Raw genomic sequence first — 21,609 nt, forward strand, 5'->3', positions numbered from 1 at the left:
TAGCACAGTGCCTGGCACATGCAGGTAGGTGCTCAATAAATTTTTATTGTAAACAGTGATATTTGGTTTTCTGGCCTTATTTTTAGCTCTAGTTTCCAGCCTGACATGAAAATGAAATAGAGGAGTTTAGATATGAAAAGCTATACAGGAAGCACACATAGTAAAACAATAATACATAGAAAGACTCAGGGAGGATAAATGAATTGGAACAGGTACAGGCAAAGACCATCATGCATACTTCCAACTGTCATGGGCATGAAAGCATTTACTCTGAGAAATTTGACTGGGTTCCTGTTGAATCATGATTGTTGTTAAATAATTCCCATCTTAGGAATTTACAGAGTCTAAAAATATAGTTTTTTCATAGCAGCCAGTGCCATCATGGCTTCACTATTTCCATTTACACGGAAAAAGAAATAACTATTGATTTTTCCCCACTTAGTTAAAGTGATAATTGCCCGTGGCTGCTTTTCAGTCCAGATTAGGATCAACCATTCAGTGGAAATGCATAGCTAACTTTAGAAAGTCAGACAAACATAAAATAAATGGGAAAACTTGTGCTGATTGAGTACTTTTCTGCCATAATCAACAATTTCACAGTGGGATATATTTAGAGAAGATAAGGGATCTCATTCTCTAGGGAGGTCTTAAAAAAAAGTGGGCTGAGATTTAAATTTGCTTGAGATGGGTAAGGCCAGGGAATTTGTCATAGATCCCTTCAAAGCCGCTTCCCAGGATTTAAAATAACCCTCCCATCCCTTCAAAACATTATTTGGATCATTTCAAGCCATTGAAACGAATGGATGTAAGAGTGAAATATAATTCACGTACGCTTGAAAAATGAGTAAGAAGTAGTGCTCCCAAGATGTCAGTAGTAAAGTTGTGATGGGTTTTTAACAGAATAAAAATCTTTTAACCTTGAACCCTCAGTTAAAGATCATTAACCCTTGAGGAAAATAGAGATGTTATGCCCTAATACTGGCCAAATAAGCAAAGAGCTGATTTTCTTTCTTCTTTTTTGGCATCCATAGCTGAAACCAATAAGCAGCGCTCTCCCTCATTGAACAGGCTGTCCCTGTTCTGCGAGGAAGCCAGATTACACAAGCTGTGCGGAGTTCCACATGCCACAACCCTGCAGGCAGACACTGAGTCCTGAATCTCAGGCAGAGGAACCAAGAGTTCTTGTTAGCTAATGAGCCTGGAGTCTCTGGGTCCACATGGGCTCCGTGGGCAATTCCTCCTGGAACGAGGCAGGTGCGCCTTTGCTCAAACAGGGGTGTGAGGACTGAAGAGTCAGCTTTTCTGGTCATCAGACAAGTCTGAGCTGAACCCATCCTCATTAGCAGCATTCCTTCCCCCCAGAGGGAGAAGACAGGAAGTGAATGCTGACTCTGGTGCACCTCAGAATTTATGATGAAATCATGGGGGATTCTGAAGGAAGCGGTGATTGAACATGGCGTGCACGGATCAGGAATTTGGGGAGAAGTGGAAAGTTTGCTTCACCCCTGTATTTCCATTCTTAGATTCTGTTTTCTTGGCATGCATGAAGCAAGATTTGTTTTGTTCTGTTGATTTATTTGTTTCCATTAGTCAAGTAATAAGAATTGTTGCAGTGAGTATGAACTATTGTTCATAAACTTCGGTATGTGGCAAATGTCACATAATAAATATTTTCCTTAATTGAGATAAATCCAATTCCAAGCCCCCTTTCCATCTAGTTTTGGTAAATGAAATTTAATCTTTTTTTTTTCTTTTGGTGAGGAAGATTGGCCGTAAATTAACATCTGTTTGCCAATCTTCCTCTTTTAGCTTGAGGAAGATTGTTGCTGAGCTAACATCCGTGCCAGTCTTCCTTGATTTTGTATGTGGAACATTGCCAAGGCATGGTTTGATGAATGACGTGTTCGTCTGCACCTGGGATCCAAACCTGGGAACCCCGGGCTGCCACCTGCAAACCCCAGGTTGCTGAAGCAAAGCATGCAAACTTAACCATTACATCACTGGATGGGCCCCTAATCTTAATCTTTATTAGGTCTCTTTCTCTCTCCCCTCCCTCCTCTCTCCTTCTTCCTCTTCTCTCCTCTCATATTTCTCCCTCCCCTTACTCTCCTCTCTCTCTCTTCCTTTTCTTTCTTCTCCCTCTCCTTCCCTCCTCCATCTCTCTCTCTCTCCCCACCTGCCCCTCTTCTCTCCCCAATTACCTCCCCATCTTCCCTCTCTTTACCTCCACCTTCATGCTTACAGTGTACCTGGAGAATTGGAAAAGGGCCTCTTAACTTCCCTTAGCCAACGTTACCACTGATACAATCACTGCCCAAGCCTGCTTGGTCCCTCCCAGGCAGCAGGCTCTGGTGCTCCCGCACCTAGTGAAGCCGGTGGCATCTTTGCTGCAGCTGGCATGACTGATGCCCAGGTGCCCAGGGCTCAGCATCCCAAAATGCACTTTACAGCAGTCCCCCTCAGACCAGGTGCCTGTGCTAATCCCACCCTTACAGAGCTTACCTTTGAGTGGAAGGAGACAGAAAATAAGTCAATAAAATATACAGTGAATTGCAGAGAGATAAGTGCTAAGGAGAGAAATAAAGCAGAAAACGCACAGTGCAGGAAAGAGGCTGTTTTAAGCAGAGCGGTGAGAAGGCTTCCCAAGAAAGGGGACATTTGAGTACAGACTTGGAGGAAGTGAGGGAGCGTGCTTTGTGATATTTGGGGAAGACCATTTCTGGTGGAGGGAACAGCAATCACAAGGCACCGAGGCGAGAGTGTGGGCAACATGTTTGAAGAACATCAGGACGCCTGTGTGGCCCTGTGGAATGAACAAGGAGGCTACATAGGGAACAAGGGCCAGATTCAGTGAGGATCGCAAGACCTTTGACTTTTACGTTCACTGTGTGAGATGGGAGTTTGCAGAGTTTTGAGCAAAGGAGTGAGTAGTAGTCTTGTATGTGTCAACAGAATCACTTTACCTACTGAGTTGAGAGTAGCTTGAATGGGGAGGGAGCAGGGATGAAAACAGAGACACCAGTTAAGAGACCCTGGCAATAAGCCAAGCAAAAGCTAATGGTGCCTTAGACTAGGAGTGGTAGCAGTTGAGGAGGTGAGAAGTAGTCAAATTCAGCCTATAATCTGAAGGTAGAGCAGGAAAGATTTACCATTAAATTCAACATGAGGTGTGTGAGGGAAAAGATGAATCAAGGATGACTCTAAGTATTTGGGGCTGCTCAGCTAGAAGAATGGAGTTGAGGATGGGGGTGACGAGTATGAGACACTATCAGGAGTTTAGCTTGGGCACATCAAGTTTGAGATGTCTCACAGCACGTGTGGAGATGTTGAGAAGGGGCACAGTTATGTGAGACTGAAGTTCAGTGAGATATTTGGTCTGGAGATACAAATATAGAAGTTTCCAGTGTGTAGATGGTATATGAAACCATGTGAGTGGATGAGATCACCAAGGGAATGAGTGAAGAGAGAAGAGGACAGGAAGGGGCAAGAACTGAGCCTTGTGGCCGGTCCTTCTATCAAAGGTCAGAGAAATGAGGAGGGAGCAGCTAGCGAGGACCAGCAAAGCAGAGGAAGGAGGAGCAGCTAGCGAGGTAAGAGGGAAACCAGGAGAGACTGCTGTCTGAAAGCCAAGTGAAGAACATATTTCCAAGAGTCAAAAATGACCAACTGTATCAAATGCTGCTGAGAGGTCAAGTAAGAAGAGATCTGGGAACGGACCGTCAGGGATGTTGCGAGTCCCTTCTCCCTGTCCCAGGTGTTGAGGAATTTCCTCCCTGTCTTGTCTGCTCCCACCTCTTCCCATCAAAGACACTTGCCATTCTCTTCTTCCTCTTCAGGACATTAGTGAACTTAGGTTTTTAACAAAAGCCATCAACAAAGCTTATCTTTAGGCCAGTAACGCAAAACTCCCCTGAGAAAAGAAAGCCCAGTGGGCCTTTTTGGAACTAAGGAGAAGGAAAAACAAACAGTGAAGTATGAATTAATTGCTAACTCAATAAATGATCCTGCTGCACAGAATGATATTCCTTTTAGATAAAAAACCAAGTAGAGAATGTAGTAAATATAGTTAAGTAATTTCCAGCAGTGCAGTTAAACCCTTATTGAAATAAGATGAAGTGGTAAGCCATTTGTTTTTAAATAGTTGGTTCTAGGGGCTGAATTGCAAGAAGAGTACGTATCTTCCAGTAAGGGCAATATTATATCAATCACATACAACTAAAATGGGTGTGCAATCTTGGCTTACACAGTCAGGTTTCCAACTTAGTTTCTCATTGATCATAGGCATACGCAGGCTTGGCAAACTAACAGTGTTGCCTTATATGAATCATTCTTATCACATCAGTTAGACCCAGAGGTTAGCAAACTACAGCCCGTGGGCCAAATCCAGTGTGCCATCTGTCTTTATAAGTAAAGCTTTATTGGAACACAGCCATGTCCGTGCTCATTCTTTTGTGTACTGTCAAAGGCTGCTTTCATGCTACAGTGGTAGAGTTGAGCACTTGCATCAGAAACCGTCTGGCCCGCAAGGCTGAAAATATTTACCATCTGGCCTTTTACAGAGAAAGTTTGCTGACTCCTGGTTTAAACTTTAAAATAGACTATTGGAAACAAAATATGGGTGTTTCAGTCCTACTCCATAGGCTTCTTAATTTACTCCACTGGGGCATATTTTAGATTTCACTTCTTTTCACAGGCAGAAGTCTCCTCTCCCTGCAGCTTTATGCCAGGGCAGTGATTCTCAAAGTGTGGTCCATGGAGCAGCAGCAATAGCATCACCTAGGAACTTATGCACATTCTTCAGTCCCATTCTAGACCTACTGATCAGAAGTTTAGGAGGTGGGGCCCAGCAGTGGATGCTTTAACCGCACCTCCAGGTGATTCTGATGCATGTTAAACTTGAGAGCCATTGTGTCAGAGCAGATATTGATAAGAAGAGCTGAGAACTTGAAATGGGCATTTCTACACACCCTTTCTGGTGATCATTTTCAATGCACAAACTAATTTTTTGCACATTAGAATCAGGGTTTTAAGAGTAGTCCTTGGGGTGCCACTTTTTTTATCTATAGCATTAGGATAGCACACTTTCTAGAATGTGGTACTAGCACTTAGGATTGCAATCAAATGATTCTTGGTGGCAGCAGTCAGAATAAGCCAAGTGGCTGCTTCATACAAACATGACAGAATAGGGTAACGAGGTTAAACAGCCCCATGATTAAGGACCCAAAGTACCCATGCATGCCCCTGGGCCGTGACTGTCTCCTGACTCCTCATCAAGGCACTCCAATGTGTTTAAGTGATAGAATGTAATGAGGCATTTATTTATGAGAAAGAAAAGTAGAAGAAATTTACTTCCACCACCATGAAGGATGTGCTAGGACATGAGAAAACTTTAAATTGATATTGTCCCCCTACAGGATTTATGCAGGTGCTGTGGTACTGTTGCTATTTTCCTTTGCTTAACGTTCTAATCATTCCTGGACGCTTCATCCCTCCGTGTATCAAGAGGAAGGAAAATCTCTGACCATGAACAGCTGTGGTTTTCATGGAGCTGGCAATCTGATCCCAGAAATCAGGGGTGGGCAGCAGTAAGTCTTGGGCTTTTTAAGCCAGGAAGAGATGAAACAAAGGAACAGCGGACAAACTCAGGCCCCTTTCTAAATATCTGAGGTTGGCATCTATTTTTAAAATCTGCCGGAAATGAGTTTGAGACCCTAAGACATGAGAGAGAGTGACCAAATGGACTGACTTGTCCAGGACTAAGTCGTTCCAGCTGACCCCTGTCATCCCAGAGTGACTATTAGTGATGACCTCTTCATTTGCAAAAGTTAGTCCTTGTATTTGCATGATAAATGAGATGGTCACCCCAGTGAGAAACAACCCAGCAGAGTACAAAAAGCACAGACTCTGCATTTACTAACTGATCTCTGTTTGAAACCCAGTTCAGACATGCAATTTACTTTCTATGCCTCAGTTTATTTAACTGTAAAGGGGATAATAATGTATCTAGGATACCCAATCTTATAGATTGAGTAACCGTATGCATCCTGCTTGGCTGAGTGCCCCACACCTGGTAGGTACACAGCAACTGCTACTTCCCCTAAGGGAGGAAGAAACAGCCTTCAGTCAGTTGGCCGAGTGGACTTCAATACATGAAATTATTCACCGCAGCCGAGAAATTCATAACCAACCTTGTTTTGCTTCATTTGTAATTAGCTTTTTTAACGTGTTGTAATTGTCATTCCCTTTCAAGGAGCCAGAAAGACATTAAGAAAAAATTATCTTTGATAGAAGGCCATATGTGCACTTAAAAATAAGTTCATGTTCACAAACTTGACCCAGAGGCTCAAGTTTGTTAGATGCCACTGAAAAGTGCATGCCAGAAACAGAAATGACAACATTGCCATCCATGGTGTTGGAGCTTGAGAAAGCCCAGTCAATTATACTTCACTTTGGACAGGATAAGATTCAAACAGGATGAGAGTTGGACACCAGAGTCAGGCAGATGGAGATCAAAATATCATTTTTACTAACAATGAAGTTGTTGGAGACAACGACTTAGTGTGAGGGCCAAATGGGCTTGCCTGCTCACCTCAGCCCCAGACAGCCAAGCAGAGGAGAAATTTGGGTCTACATCCGACACTTTACTAAAATCACTGACTGGCGCTGGTCCATGGAGGGAAAGGAAGAAAGAAGCTAAATCATCTTCACTGAAAGACTTTTAGTAGATTACCTCTATCCAATCAAGAAATATGGATGGACATTAGTTGCCATCAATCAGGGTACTGAATGTGTGTGGAGAGGAGTAAGGGAAGAGGTGTCACACTTATAGAGCTCCCTCCACATGGAAACTTGAATCCAGAGGAAAGAAGTTTCCCCACAACATTGCCACCCATATGTCTCACTAAGGATGTAGTCAAAGTAAGGACTTGATCAGATTAGACTTGACACATTATCTTTTGAAGAAGATGCTCAGATAATTAATAACTTTTTAATTATCCCAACTGTTGGTCAGAAATTGGATTAAATATTACTAGATCTCAAATAATCAGTACCTTTCCTCTGTCTCATATATGACAATGGCAGTCAGATAGTTTAATAACTGTAATGGTGAATGAAGGTCACTCCTAGCCTATAGCAACTTAGCTGCTAAAACATATCACTCACCTCAGAGGGAAGAGAATTAGGTTTCCATTTCAGTCATATAGTTCCCTATTCACTTCAACTGGAGGAAGTAATAGCTTTCATGGACATCTTTCCAAGAAGAGGAAGAATGTAAACTTTTGTTTACATCTTTCTCCCCAGAGGCTAGGGCACGTTGTCACTCCAGCTGGGTCCAATTCTGAGAAATAGCAAGGCTTCAATTTAAAAGTACAAGACAGCTGAACCAAAATTGGCTATTCGAGTCCCTGAAAATCTAGACTCTTCCAGACTTAATCCAGATGGGCAAGTGAAATGCGAGCAGCTACCCGGGCCACTCAGCACGTTCTTCTCTAGGTCTCTGACCACTGCTGAGCCCCAGTAGTTAAGGGGGGTGAAAGGACACCATGGGGCCACTTAAATGGCTGTCATTTACACTTTGAGCAATATACATCAATAGTGTTGAGAGAGGACATTCAGTCCTCTTATAACTACCGATTATTCCTGTCCCTTCAGCTGTGCTGCTCCCAAGGTATAAACCTAGGCATTGCACATTTTAATTTTGTTTTATTTCACAAGCATTCATTTGAACTACCTTCTAAGTGTGAGGCCCTATGGAAACCAGAATGTTGCCTAAGAGGGCCTGTCTTAGGGGGGGTCTCTGTCCCAAGGAGTTTACAGTTCAGTGGATAAAACTTTCATTAAAGCAAAGCAGAATAAAATAACTGCAAAAGATATGTTTTGAAAAAGCAACAATGGGACTACAGAGGAATGGATGATTAATACTTCCTGAGGGAGTTAGGAAGGGCCTCAGGAATGAGAGACGTTGGAACTGGACTTTGAAGATTGAGTTGGGATCTCTGAGGGCCACACTAAATAGCACCTTTCTTCCTCATCCACGTTCTGAACAACTGGAGAAATAAAAGTAGTTGACGCAACTCAAAAATAGCATTTTCAGTAGGGAGACAAGGGATCAGATGTGGATTTAAGTTTACTGGACGAGTGGGCTTAATAACTCCTCAGAATTAGGCAGAATCCCCGGTGAGCCTTCACCTCCCCAGCCCACTGCACACACCTTCGGGGCAGGGCCTCTGGAGGAGCTGGGAGATCTCAGGCTTCCTGCAGGCAGGCAGACGTCGAGAGGAAGAAGAGGGAGCCTGAGCGAGCAAATCCAGTTATTATTCTCGAATTTACCAGGGACCCAAGTGAATAAAAGAGCATCGAAAACCCAAGGATGTGCTTAGAAAAATTCCTCCTCATGAAACCAGGAGTAGGGAGAGAGACTCCTCTCTGAAAATTAGGATGGCTGAGGGGAAGTTAAAAAATAATCCTCGACAGAGGATCGTGAAGGTAGTCTGATGAGACCGGAATCAGAGTGAACGCAAGTTCTGGAGGAGATGAGGCTGCAAATGAAGATTGGATCCAGATTATGGGGAACTTGTCTGTCATGTGAAGGGATTTGGATCTTATCTATAGGCAATGCGAACCCAGAACGATTGGGATCTTATCTATAGGCAACGGGAACCCATAAAGACTGTCCCAGAGAAGACTGTGTTGGATGCATGGTGACTCGTAGTTACGAGATGAATGTTGTGGAGAGAGGGAAATCAGTTAGGAAGCGATTTCAGTAGTCCACAGGAAAACCAATGAGCATAGAAACTGGACATTTGGCAGAATTCCTGATTTCATGATAATTTACATCAGATCTGAGTGCCCTGGATCTCAGGTCAGTGGACTGAGGGAAAATTGCTTATGTCATAAAATGTTTAAAAATTTCTGTGGAAATAATTACATTGTCATTTAACCTATGAGAAATCAGGATATACCTGACGGTAATTCAGAATCCTGCCTTCCTTCTGTACCGCAAATTTTCGTAAGCAACTACTCCATGTAGAACGCTGGGAATAATAAAGAGAAACTTACCTAACAGAGAAAAGAGAGGCCCAAATAGGTAATTAATGAGATAAAACTTCAAGAGATATATAAAGTACTATGAGAATTTTTTCTTTATACCATAGTAGTTGATTGACAAATTTATAATATATTCATTGGCATGGGCTTTTTAAAAAAGTAAATGCTATAAGAACATACAAGAGAGAATGGTTAATTTTGCCTGGTCGGGTGGAAGGGAGGGTCCTGAGGAAGATTTGTCTTTGAACCTAGGAACTACAGGATGAGTATAAGTTCCTCACAGAGTAAGTCAAAAAGAGAGAATAGAACTTTTTGCATTTGGGGCAGGGAGAAGTAATTGCAGTCTCCCTCAACTGATGCAAAGAGTTCCTTTTATTATTATTATTATTGGGGAAGGGTACAGTAACAACATACTACCATTGTGCCCTGCCATTACCAGCAACATTTCCCTCTCTCCTACCATCTGCCTCTCCTCCCCAGCTCGGCCCTGCACCGTAGGCTAGGTAGGTCTTTCCATGTTTTTTCAATCCATAATTCCCCTGGCTGCTCTGCTGCTTACTAATTCCGCCAAGAAGCCAAAGAAACTTGTATGGGCTGTGGACCTAGAGCCTGGCGCATTTATAGGGTAGTGTGGGCACAGTATTATAAAGTAAAATGAGTTAGAACCACGCTGATTACCTTACATTTGAGAAGGCAAAGAATGCCTTTTGATGTGGGTTTTGAACAGGGCAGAAACTAAGAAGACTATAGCTGTGTTTGGGCGAGTTTTCTTGTAGACTTAGATCAATTACATTAAAACATTCAGCCTGCAAACAATGGTCCCAAAGAAAATAATGCTGGCTCTTTCCTTTTATGAAAGTAATACTGGCCTTATAGCCCAGGGGATTGGCTGTTCCCTTTCTATTGAAACAACTCATGTGGAATGTTACTTGGATGTCCTGGTAATATACGGACATTAATAGCAGAATACTTCAATCAGAGTTGTCTGGCCATAAGGGAATAACTCTTTCCCATTCATTAAGTCAAAAGCTAAGTTAGTTTATTAGCATATAATATACTTGGAGTCGGTTTACTGGTTTTGTTATTTGGCGTTTACATCTTTGTCCAACCCACAGAACTCAAAAGACTTAAGCTGATTGAAGCACTGAGGAGAGGCCCCTGGTAGAAGGCATTTGGAGAGTGAAACGAAAGATCACCCACCCAAAAGCTGAAAGTGTTAGTCTTTTGGATACAAGATAAAGGAATTTGGCTTGCTAAGCATATTATTGGTCTGCATGAGAGAGTAGTCAAACTTAGGAAAAGGATGTTTCAAATTACTTATCCGCCAGAGCATCCTTTTGGCTTAAACATATAAAATGCATTTATTTTTCTTTCATCTTCATGAATCATTTATACATTAAACCTTTTATAAGCTTAGTAAATATAAATAAAAATCTTTATATTTGTGTTTGCTTGACCATATAGTTCTTAGTAAGTGCCAGACTGTTCTAAGTGCTTTATAAATAATAACTCATTTATTACTCAAAACAACCATATGAATTATGTGCCAACTCGATGTGTTAGATACTGTGTAGAATACCAAAATATATTTTTGGTATATCAATTTATATCAAGACGTATTTCTGCCCTTCTAGGATATGCATCGTTGCAGCCAACTTGTTATTAATGTTGTAGCCTTACTGCCACAGTTTACAGTAGCAGGGAGGTAAAATAGACTAGAGGGAGACATGCTGAGAAGGAAGTGGGAGTCAACAGGAAACCAGCAAACAAATGAAGGCAGAGTCAGTCAAGGAACTAAGAATCAGAGTCTGAGAACAAGGACAAGACAGAGTCAGCCCAGTTCCAGGAAGGCAGCCCAGGATCTAAGGAAAAGCCTCAACTGAGAGAGTGAGACAGGTCAAGGCTTCCAGAGTATAGAGATGAGAGCGGTATCACGTGAAGAAGGGCTTGCAGGAAAGCCCACTGAAATCAAGGCAAAACCCCAGTCTTGGCACCCGCATTGCCAGGCAGGGAGCAGGCAAGTGTCCCAGCCTGGCTGACAGGTGGAAGATGGTGCTGCTCTCCAGGGATGAAGAATGTTCAAAGAGGAGCGATCACTCTCTCTGCTCTTGCGCTTATAGCCCTCCGTAGAACGGATCTAAACCTCTTCCATTGTTAAGGCCAAGTTCCTTTATATACCACACAGGTGACTCATTCTCTTTTTGAGAGAAGCAGAGCAGCTACCGTGACTGGTAACCAGGCTCCCCACATGAGCATCAGTTATGCTGCAAAATGAAGGCCCACCTGACACCTACATAGAGCATAGGCTTATGCCCAATTTCGACCTGAATATCGCCTCTTAAAGCTCTACCACATAAAAAGAAATCTCTGCTGTCCCAAATTCCTCTTATGCAAATATTCCTCACCTACTTTTCCTGCTGCGATCTTCACGCTGAGACAAGAGCACATGAGGACTTTCAGGATGGTTAAGGACAGGTGAAGACTTCTTTAGAGTGAACAGAGGTGAGGCTGGAGAGGGCAATGTTTGGTAGCAATAAAGAGAAACTCACTCAAAATCGATAAAGGGGTATTTTTGATAAGTGACAGAAACATGTCTACAGGAAGGTCGGCAAACTATGGCCCACCCTGTTTTCATATGGCTCACGGGCTAAGAATGTTTTTTTTCATTTTTAAATGTTTGGAAATAAAAGAATATTTTGTGATGTGTGAAAACTATATGAAATTCAAATTTCAGCATCCATATAAAAATTCCATTTGTCTCATTAGTAGACAAAAAATTGTATTCAATTGTATTTTGAAATTCTCCCATAAAATTCTGTATAAACTTTTCTCTCATTATATAGATACTTGCATGGCATCCTCTATTTTTCCCATTGTCCTACAAAGCCTAAAATATTTACTATTTAGCCCTTTACAGGGAAATTTGTCTATAGGTGCCTCTGTGCAGGAACTATAGCCAAGTGACTATAACTGGGACCGGAGAGTCACCAATAAATCCAGGCAATCTCTCCCTCTGGATCTCTGTCTCTCTCTCTCACACACACACACCCCCACACACATCCTTCCTCCCTCCTTCTCACTCAGTCCACATGCTCTCTCCTCTGTGGTCCCTCTGCTCCCTTCTCTTCTTCCTGGATACAGTCTTCTTGTTTATTTATGCTCCCACGGTCCCATCAGAGCTTCACTTCAAAGAGGCTTCACTGCCCACTCAGCCTACCTCCCAGTTACTGACCTTGGGCCCTGGGTCTCCACTTCAATTCCAGGAAGGCAAATCTGGTCCACTGCAGGTCTGGAATCCACCTCTAGGCCAACCAGCTTTGAAGAAGCCAAGCAAGGCAGCCCTTCTGTGCTGTGGACGGTCCAGTTCTCTGATAGGATACGGATAAGGAGGACGTGATGGGGGTTTCCAGGACACATGCCACAGTGAACCCTTTGGCTGGCTTACAGAGTTTTCCTATGCAATCCACTCTTCTACTCCCCTAGTTCTGTCCTTTGCCCTCTGATTGCCAAACAGAAAAGCAAAGCAAGACCACGCCCAAAATGGAAGCCAGCTGGTGGTGGATTCCTATGAAAATACCTGGAGCACTGATAATCCACAGAATAGATTAGTTAAATGGTACTGAAAATGAACAGGAAAAAAGGGGGGGTTGCCATATTAATTCATGGATTCTACATTCTCAGTCTTCAAGATAAGAAATGCTGTGCACCATCAGTTTTCAATCATTTATCAGTGTCTCAGAGGCATTCCCATTCACGCAAGCTCTATATCTTCAGTGTCTTGACAACTACATATCTCCAGCCCATTTGCTGAGATTTTAAATGCCAAGATAAAATACACATGTGTGCTTATTCTGAAATATTAGCATTAGCTTTAAATATGGAAAGATTGTATATGGAGGAGGCCCATTAAGTTAAATATCAATAAGGGAGTTACCATAGGGATTGGTGATGAGAGGAAAAGATAATTAAGAAATTCACATTATTTTTACCCCTGTCTAGTCCTAAAGTGAATTGGAAATTTACACCTTGGGAAGTCCCAGCCTCAGGGAACGAACCCAGCCATCTTTCAAGGAATCTCCTCCCCACCAGAGAGACTAGAAGTGAAGCATCTTGTTGCATGTGGTTTTATTTTGACTGCTTAGTAGTTTTTGTGGTACTTTATATTTCCAAACACTTTCCCAAGCATCAATTTAGGTGTCGGTTTATAGTGGCAAAAAAATGTAGCGATAATGACACACAAGATTGGCTTGCACTGGGTTTGGCATTCACCAGTTGAGGACATCACCAGGATTCACTAAAAGATATTTGGGTTTATTACCCATTTCCAAGTAAGGTCAGACACATTCCAGTTATAGTTCTGTTGTCTTAAATGGACAGTGCATCCTACTTCTAAAACATGAAGGTAATATTCAAAACATCTGCTTCCATAGAAGACTGAAAAGCTATTCTAGTTAAAATGAGATGCTTTTTTTCTTATGTTGTCCCTAGACAGTTTTTTGGGTTCACTCTGTTCCTTAGTTGCTCAAAAATTTCCAATCATGTTTCCTTTTGCAATATATAGTATATTAAAATATTCTCTTTCTGGACAATAATATTCTACAGTTGTACCTGAATATTCATGTGCTGGGAATCTTCTAATTGTAAGCATCTTAAACTTAATAAACAAGAATAATTTTGAGTGCTGTCAGTTAAACACAATGGATTATGTAATTTTCATAAATCTTTATGTAATTTTCATAAATCTATCCCACAATTTTCAGACCACAGAAGAAAAGCACTAAATAGTTAAGGGCATCAGGAATGTAATTATGAAACTGTTTATGAAAAGCTGTGCTATTAGGCAAATTTCAGCCACTATTTCTCAAGTAGGCAGCAAAAGGTGCCCATTAAAATGAGGCAAATAGCTTGACTGCATCTTTTCCCATCGCTACAGTAAGCGCTAATGTCCCCCAAGTCTGTGTAAGGTTCTATTTTAAAAAATGTAAGATCTTAGGGAGTTCCTGAGTTTTTATGGCCCCATTATATTGTCCAAATACAGGAGGTGGTGACCAGTGTCCCATTGGTAGAGTCAATCATTGAGTCAAAGACTGGGATAGTCAAGTGAGAAGTTGGATTCGTGGGACATGTTCAATGCTTTATAATTTAATGCAAATTTTAATTATGCAAATTTAAAATTGTGTGGCATAAAATATATTGATAAAGTCTCATTATACGTGTAATTTCAAAGCATATTAATTTTTCCCACAAACTTCTGCATTATCGTCAATCACATAACCCCAGAGCTGGCAAGGCCAGTGAATTAACCCTGTTTATGTTATTGCTACATGGCTTTAGCTGATAAATGGAAATGTCCATCCACCACTGACAGACTCAGTCCTGAACTGTTCAAGATCTTCAGGTAGTCACCTCTCACACAAAGTTTGAACCGTCCTTTTAAAATGGCGTATACTGTAATAATCACAAGATCTGTGGCCTTGGTCATTAAGACTTAGCTAAAGATCAATCTTCTATGCTCCATCTCCATGTAAATATGAACCATTTTCTAACGGCAAATAAATTATTCCTCAGGTCCATAGGCATTTTAGGTCTTATATGGTGATGTTGACATAACACCAAAGTGTTAATTTACTTCGATTAAAATTCTCAGTTATCCAGGCATTTCATTACAACACACCAAATGTCACAAGTGCCTGAACTGATCATAGATTTCTCATGCCAGCAGAAAGAGAGAGGAAAAAAGCTTTTGGAATTTTAAGACATTCTTCTATTCCTGCCACCTCCTCTCCTCACAACACCCAACCCAGTCTTGGTTTAAGCCAATTTCGACATTTTTTGCCTTATTGGGAGCCCTGGCTGAATTGTATAGCAGTCACAACAAAATGTAACAAAAGTCCAAGAGGTTATCTTTCACAAAGAACAATTAATTGGGGTTCAGTTTGTAATTTGAAAGCCCTAGGTCAACCTGGAATCCTGGAGAACGTAGCTGCTACAGCCATTACTCCAGCTCCAATTTTCATTGGCTATAATGCTTCCAGTTCCAAAACTGAAAAAGCTAAAGTGTGGCAAGCGTCTTGCCTCTTTCTGCTTAAGCAACTCTATATTGCTCTAAAATTAGATTCTAATGGAAATCTCTGAGAACTACTGCAAGTCTTTGATTATGGTAGAAAATGAAAAATTATTTCAACCAACTAAGGAATTAACCCACTTTCTCCCAAAACCAGAAGTACAAGTATTTACAGAAAAGCTTCCTGAGGAATCTAGATAAAATGAAATTTTTTCCTGAATAATAGAGATTATGTCTTGTAAAGCTGTAAATCTAAACTACTATCTTTCGTGAATGGTCAGTATATTTAGCTGGGCAAAGCATAAATTTGTGAGGATCTTCAAAGGAATTTATATGAATTGTTTATGGGCATACAGAAGATGCTAGTGGGCCTGTGAACCCACTGGGTCTGCACTGTATTCCCAAAATGTTTTCTTTATGTCACTAATAAAATACCATTCTTGATATTTTAAAAAGCTTCTTCTTCACTAATGAAGTCATATACTACAAATTCTAATTTGTAAATTTGTGAATTTCCCTAGAGATTTTTTTTTAATATCCTATGTCCAAAATGTAATTTAGAAAAGAAAATGTGAGCAGGAGAAATAAAGAGAAACAAGGAAGAGAGACAGGGGAATGAAGGGAGGGAGGAGAGATATCCTATAGACAGTGCTTCCTCCTGAAAAGGTTAGCCAGTCAATATAACTTGGCAGTAATAATGTGATATAGTTCCCTGGGCATAGAGTTTTCTTTGAAAACTCTTTCTGGAACTTATCTCAGAGGCCTTGGTGAGCTTCCTGAAGGAACACAAACTGATGCTCTTTGCAGATACATCAATGTGCTTAACTTAGGGTGAGGTTTTGTAGAGGTCCATTTGCAAGGTTTTCATGAATAGGCTTCAAGGAGCCATGAACCCCTTGAAATTGCATAGAAACATTTTTGTGATTGCCTATTTATTTTTCAGAAAGGATCACTAGCTTTCATCAGATTCATAAAAGTGTTCAAAGATCCTTGTTTCCAAAAAATAGGCTAAGAACCATTGCTTTAGGTCATTACTAATTATTTGGTAGCATTTTCTTTTCTCAGAAACAAAAGTAATGTGTGTGTGTGTGTGTGTGTGTGTGTGTGTCCTGACACAATGGCTTAATGTTACCATACATTGGCAAGTTTAATTTATATGAAGCATGATATTTTTAGGCATAGACTGATTCTCTACCACCCATAACTAAGAAATTAAAAAATGCTTTTGTTTTAGGCTCTAAAAGCTTTTAATGTCTCTGGAACAAATTTCCATGTATTATCACTGAAGGAAATGGGAGAGAATTTGGAGGCATACATATATCAGATATATTCAATATATATGAAAAAGTAGATGGTATTTTGATACTTTGCTCCATCCTATTTTTAGCACTATATATATAATAATAGTATATATATATATTTATATATATATTATAGTTGTTTTCATCATTTTTATTGATAACAGCTTCATACCAAATATAGAAAGTCTGATCATTTAAAATGCTTCTGTATTTCTAGAGGTTATAACAGCTTGATTCATTGACAAATATATTGGTAGGAAATCAACTGACAGTTTATTTCTCTCAAATGATATAAAAATTGATCCTCAGAAACTATGTATCCTCTCAAAAAAAAAGAGGTTTCCAGCCATCTTGCCTGTTGTCTGGTAGACTCTAGATCACTGGAACATTCGAGAAGGTCCCTTCTAGGATTTCTCCCTCCATGAAGAACACTGAGTGGATTATAGTTGGTCTGTGAGTTGGAGTAAAGATCCCACTGACAGAATCAGTCCTCAAGAGTCAGAATTTGGCAAAGTCCTCTCTTAGAAGATCCTAGAATGAGTCTAAATACATCATTTGGTATAAACAGCAGATATAGAGTATTGTTCCTTGATATGAAGCTATTTAGGAGCATGTGCTAAAACAAAGCAAAGGGGAAAAATTAAATAGCATAGCACTTTGGGAAATACCTCTTAAAGTAATTTTAAACATTGGAAAAGAGACTCTTTCCCAAGTCATATTAAAATACAAATCCATATGGGGTGGGTGTTTTTTATGTCAGCAAATTCCCTCCAAAAGAAATGTCCTGTATTACCATTTCAAGTTAGCCCTTAATCTTCAAAGAGCCTTTCAACAAGAATTTACTTAATCCTGATAATCAGCAGCAATGGGGAAAGTGTCTCCTTCGTAGGCACCCAAAGAGCTTTAAAGCAAGTGACCTTTTGTCTGAGTCATTAAGGGCTTCTGGGTCAAAGGAGAGCAGCGCAACCTTTCACTTCCCTCTCATTTGATTTGAAAGAGTAATTCTCAAAACCACCGCATGCACAGAAAACCCTGGTGGGACCAAGGGTCATCTCTCTCGCCAATTCCTTCTGGGGAACAAAAAAATCTTGGCATGTTGCCGTGATCAATAATTGTCACTTTCTTACATTTTTTAAATGTAGATTTAAAACAGCACCAATTTTTGTGTAACTGACATTTTGGACCATTCCTTTAAGATGAAAATCAAACCATGAAAAACACTGACTTAGAAAAGATGAGGTCCGAGGAGATGGATGGACTTACACTTGAAAGTAAAACAGGCCACACAAGTCAAATAAATCTCTTATTAATGGAGCAAGAAACCAAACCCCAAACTATTATTTCTCACAGGAAAGAAGTTTCTTGATATAAGATAAAACCATAGCAGAAGGGGGAAGAGCGAGAACTGAGATGACAAAGGGCTTTTTTTAGTTCATATTTACAGAAGTGGTACAGAATCTTGATTACGTCTTTTTTAAGATAACTACTCTGTGTACTGAGCAAAACCGTCTCATTTATATGGCACTGCTCAATTCCCTAACTATTCTGGGAAGACAGAGTGAGAAAATACAGTGTGATAACAAAACTGGGCAAAAGCACGTTATTCAATGAACAATGGTTGTACTTGAGATGTCACCTGAAAACAAATTGAATTTCTTTCTCATCATGTCTCTCACAGACATTTGTTTATAATACTTCTCTTTAATAGGTTAAGTTGAACCACATGTAAGTGCTGATGTTAGGGTAGTTTTTACTTGAAAACGGCAATGTCTTATGGCTCAGCATAAATAGCTTAAATACTTTAGGAAAAGTCTGTGAAACCCCTGAATTCAACTGCATTCAACAAATGTTTCCTGATGACCCATGATGTGCCTGGCACGTTGCTCAGTAGTGAAGGATACGATAATGGCAGATGGCAGATGCCATGTCTCCGGGGTACTTTATTATGCCTGTTATGCTGTTAAGAATAAATAACCAAGCTGATCATTTAAGGGCAGAAATAGATAGACCTCTAATTTAGCCAGCAGTTGATTCAACAAGTCAAAATATGCTCCCAGCTGATTTTGATAGTCTTTAATAAAAAGAACCATCAGGCATTTTCTTAGCTCTGTGATGACTCCAGGGAGGTGCCATTTTTTTAACTTCCCATTTTTCATATAGAAAACTGAACCACTGGATACATACGAGATGAGACTTGCTTAAGATGACATTTAGCTCCCAATCTTTTCGCTGCTGGCCCAGTGCTTCATCTACTAACCAATTCCTTTCTCTTCCTCCTCACCCTTTGTCCGCAACTGACCAGTATGGTAATCGGTGCCTTCACTGACCCCAGCCCCAGTGCTCCGGAAGCTGTGGGGAGAGAGCAAAGTTAAATAGACTCTCTGGTGGGGAAATTCTGCTAAAGGGTTTTCAGTAAATTTCCGCTCCATATTTTATCCCTTCATGTGTTCTTACCTCCCCCGTGCTCAGTAATTTTAGTTTGTGCTTTTTGTTTCTCTTTTTGTTTCTTTGGTTTGCTGGCTTTGTGTTCTTTTCTCTTTTTTTCCTTTTCTTTTCCTTTTTTAATGCAGGAATCGGTCAAGGCGTTCCGGTGGTGGCGCTCATTGTGGAAGGAGGACCCAACGTGATCTCAATTGTCTTGGAGTACCTTCGAGACACCCCTCCCGTGCCGGTTGTTGTCTGTGATGGCAGTGGACGGGCATCTGACATCCTGGCATTTGGGCATAAATATTCAGAAGAAGGCGGGTAGGTAATTTGCCAGGCCCCATAGGAGACCCATGAGTGCAAAGCCTGTGTTCCACACTTGGCAAAGAGGGTATTAGTTGATGAAGATGTTTGGCATGGGAGGGTGGTGGAGAAGAGCAGGGCAACAATTCTAACTGTTCTGTGAAGCAGGAAATTCCATGAAAGCTACACTAGACCACACTGATGATAAAGAGGATGAGGGGAAGGGAGGAGTCATAGGTCGTGGTCTCCTTTCTCTTCTTGTCATTTCTCTTTCTCTCTTTTCCTCCTCCCACCAAGGAGAAGCAGGAATTGGGTTTTAATACACGAAGCACAGCTAATCTGGACCATATAGTGCAGGCTGGTAACTTGGGAGATGCTGTGATGTGCCGCTTCCAGGCTTGTCCTATAAACACCAGCTTTGCCAAATTGTTGTGTGTTTACAAATGCTAAATGTTTACAAAACCACGCAGCAGCCTGGGCTGTCAGATCTTTCTGGATTGGCTTGGAAAGTGGAATCTCTGTAACAGTAACCACTCTGGTCCTGTGTAAACTTTCCCTGGTCCCCTCCTGCCCTTTCCTTTATCTATCAGCCCCCTAATGCTGCTTTCAACAGTCCAAAGCCCCCACCCCCATGGAGGACTTCCTTTCACAACCTCCCCTCTGATCTGAGGTCCCACTCAGTGAATCAGGAAACCCAGGCCCTCTTGCAGATTAGTTGATCAAAGCAATTCATCCCAGGGTGTGAATGAGTTTAAGGAGGAAAACTCAAAGGAGCCAGTGAGGTTTTACATAAGGAACTTCCTGACCTGATCAATTCTCCTAACACATGAAACTAGGGGGAGAAAGGAGCCCCAAAGGAGATAGGGGTCTTTTCTTCATCATCCCTTTTACAAATATACAGTGTCTACTAGGTGCCATGTGCTATGTTGAATACCAAGATGTGAAAAAGTATAATATTCTATTCTTACCCTCAAAGAGCTCATAGTAAGTCTAGCAAGTAGATAAGCTTATAATTATAATAATAAAAGTGACAGGTGAGCTGGCCTACTTCGGGACACTCCCACCTCCACCTCTCTCTCACCTGGCCTGACCTAAACTACAGACTCAGCATGACAGCTGCGCACCATCTCTTCTCTCCTTATTCCTCTCCTTGTCTTTGCCAGCGCCCGGCACTCCAGGGGAGCCATTAACACAGCATCCTTCCCTGGTAAGTGCATGAACCTAAATATGTGAAGGGAGGAATAATGGCAGCCACACGGCCTCCAGCTTAACATCGCAAACCTTGACAGTGATTTTAGGCCCCATGAAAGCTTTTGATTTAAAAAAAAGCTAATTTTTGTAAGCTTTTTTGTGATTTTGTAACTTTGAAGTTGGAGTTTGCTTACTGGCAAACTTAATCCAATTACTTTTATCTTCTCCTTTGATACTAAATATTAGTCCATTTTATAGCTAACGAACTAAAAAGAGAACAGTTGTCCAAATGCCTCCATGTCTGGCACCAACCAGAATTCAAGATCCTCCATTGTGCTTTGTTTTTATTAAAAATTTAACCACAGTTCTCATTGATTTGACTATAGGAATTTGTTCTTTTTTTCAGAAATAAGTTAAAGAATGTATACAGTTTTTAGCCTTGGCTTCTTTGCTGCTTCCTAGCGTTTGCAATTATTTTATTGTATTCCTACAAGGATGATACAAGTTGATACATTCAGAATGCACGTTGCCTTTTGAGAAGACTAATGAAAAAGTAAACTATTCATCTCAGCCTTTCAAGTTTCCTAGGTCTATTTACAGTGAAAGTCTGGACCTAGTGCTTATTTTTTGTCATTATCATGGGTTGTGTCCTTGAAAATGTTAAAGTCGTCTATACGTTGCGCTTCCTGATTCTGTTTTAATATAGGAGAAATGTTATACATTTTAGAACTGGTGGAACTGTCTATTATTTAACCTAAGGGACAGATACACAGGGAAGTGCTTTCTCAAGGCCACAGAGCCCACAGTCCCAGGTCAAGATTCTTTCTGGTGTATTATGAAAATTCACTGAGGGCCAGCCAGGTGGCGCAGCGGTTAAGCTCACACGTTCCGTTTTGGCGGCCCAGGGCTCACCGGTTTGGATCCCGGGTGCTGACATGGCACCACTTGGCAAAAGCCATGCTGTGGCAGGCATCCCACGTATAAAAGTAGAGGAAGATGAGCATGGACATTAGCTCAGGGCCAGTCTTCCTCAGCAAAAAGAGGAGGATTGGGAGTAGTTAGTTCAGGGCTAATCTTTCTCAAAAAAAAAAAAATTCACTGAAATGTGTTTTGTGGTATGTGCCTTAATGTATCTCACATAGAACTTCAATGATACTGTCTTTTAAATATGTAAGTGTACTCAAGTTGCCTTCAGCTTTCTCGATGCATTATAACATTTTTTTTTATTCTGTGTGTTCCAAAAAGATAAAATCAATGCATTCCTGGTGGTAAACCAAC

General features: G+C 40.9%; 1 protein-coding gene across 1 annotated transcript in view; it reads left to right on the top strand.

Moving 5' to 3' along the window:
- Window positions 1-21,609, top strand: part of TRPM3 (transient receptor potential cation channel subfamily M member 3) — a 273,663-nt gene that overhangs the window by 65,316 nt on the left and 186,738 nt on the right. Inside the window, exon 9 of the mRNA XM_046663892.1 lies at window positions 18,984-19,158. Coding sequence (XP_046519848.1) covers window positions 18,984-19,158 — 175 coding nt within the window. The remainder of the gene's footprint in view (window positions 1-18,983; window positions 19,159-21,609) is intronic.

This window comes from Equus quagga, chromosome 6, assembly GCF_021613505.1.
Source record: "Equus quagga isolate Etosha38 chromosome 6, UCLA_HA_Equagga_1.0, whole genome shotgun sequence".
NCBI classification, from domain to species: Eukaryota; Metazoa; Chordata; class Mammalia; order Perissodactyla; family Equidae; genus Equus; species Equus quagga.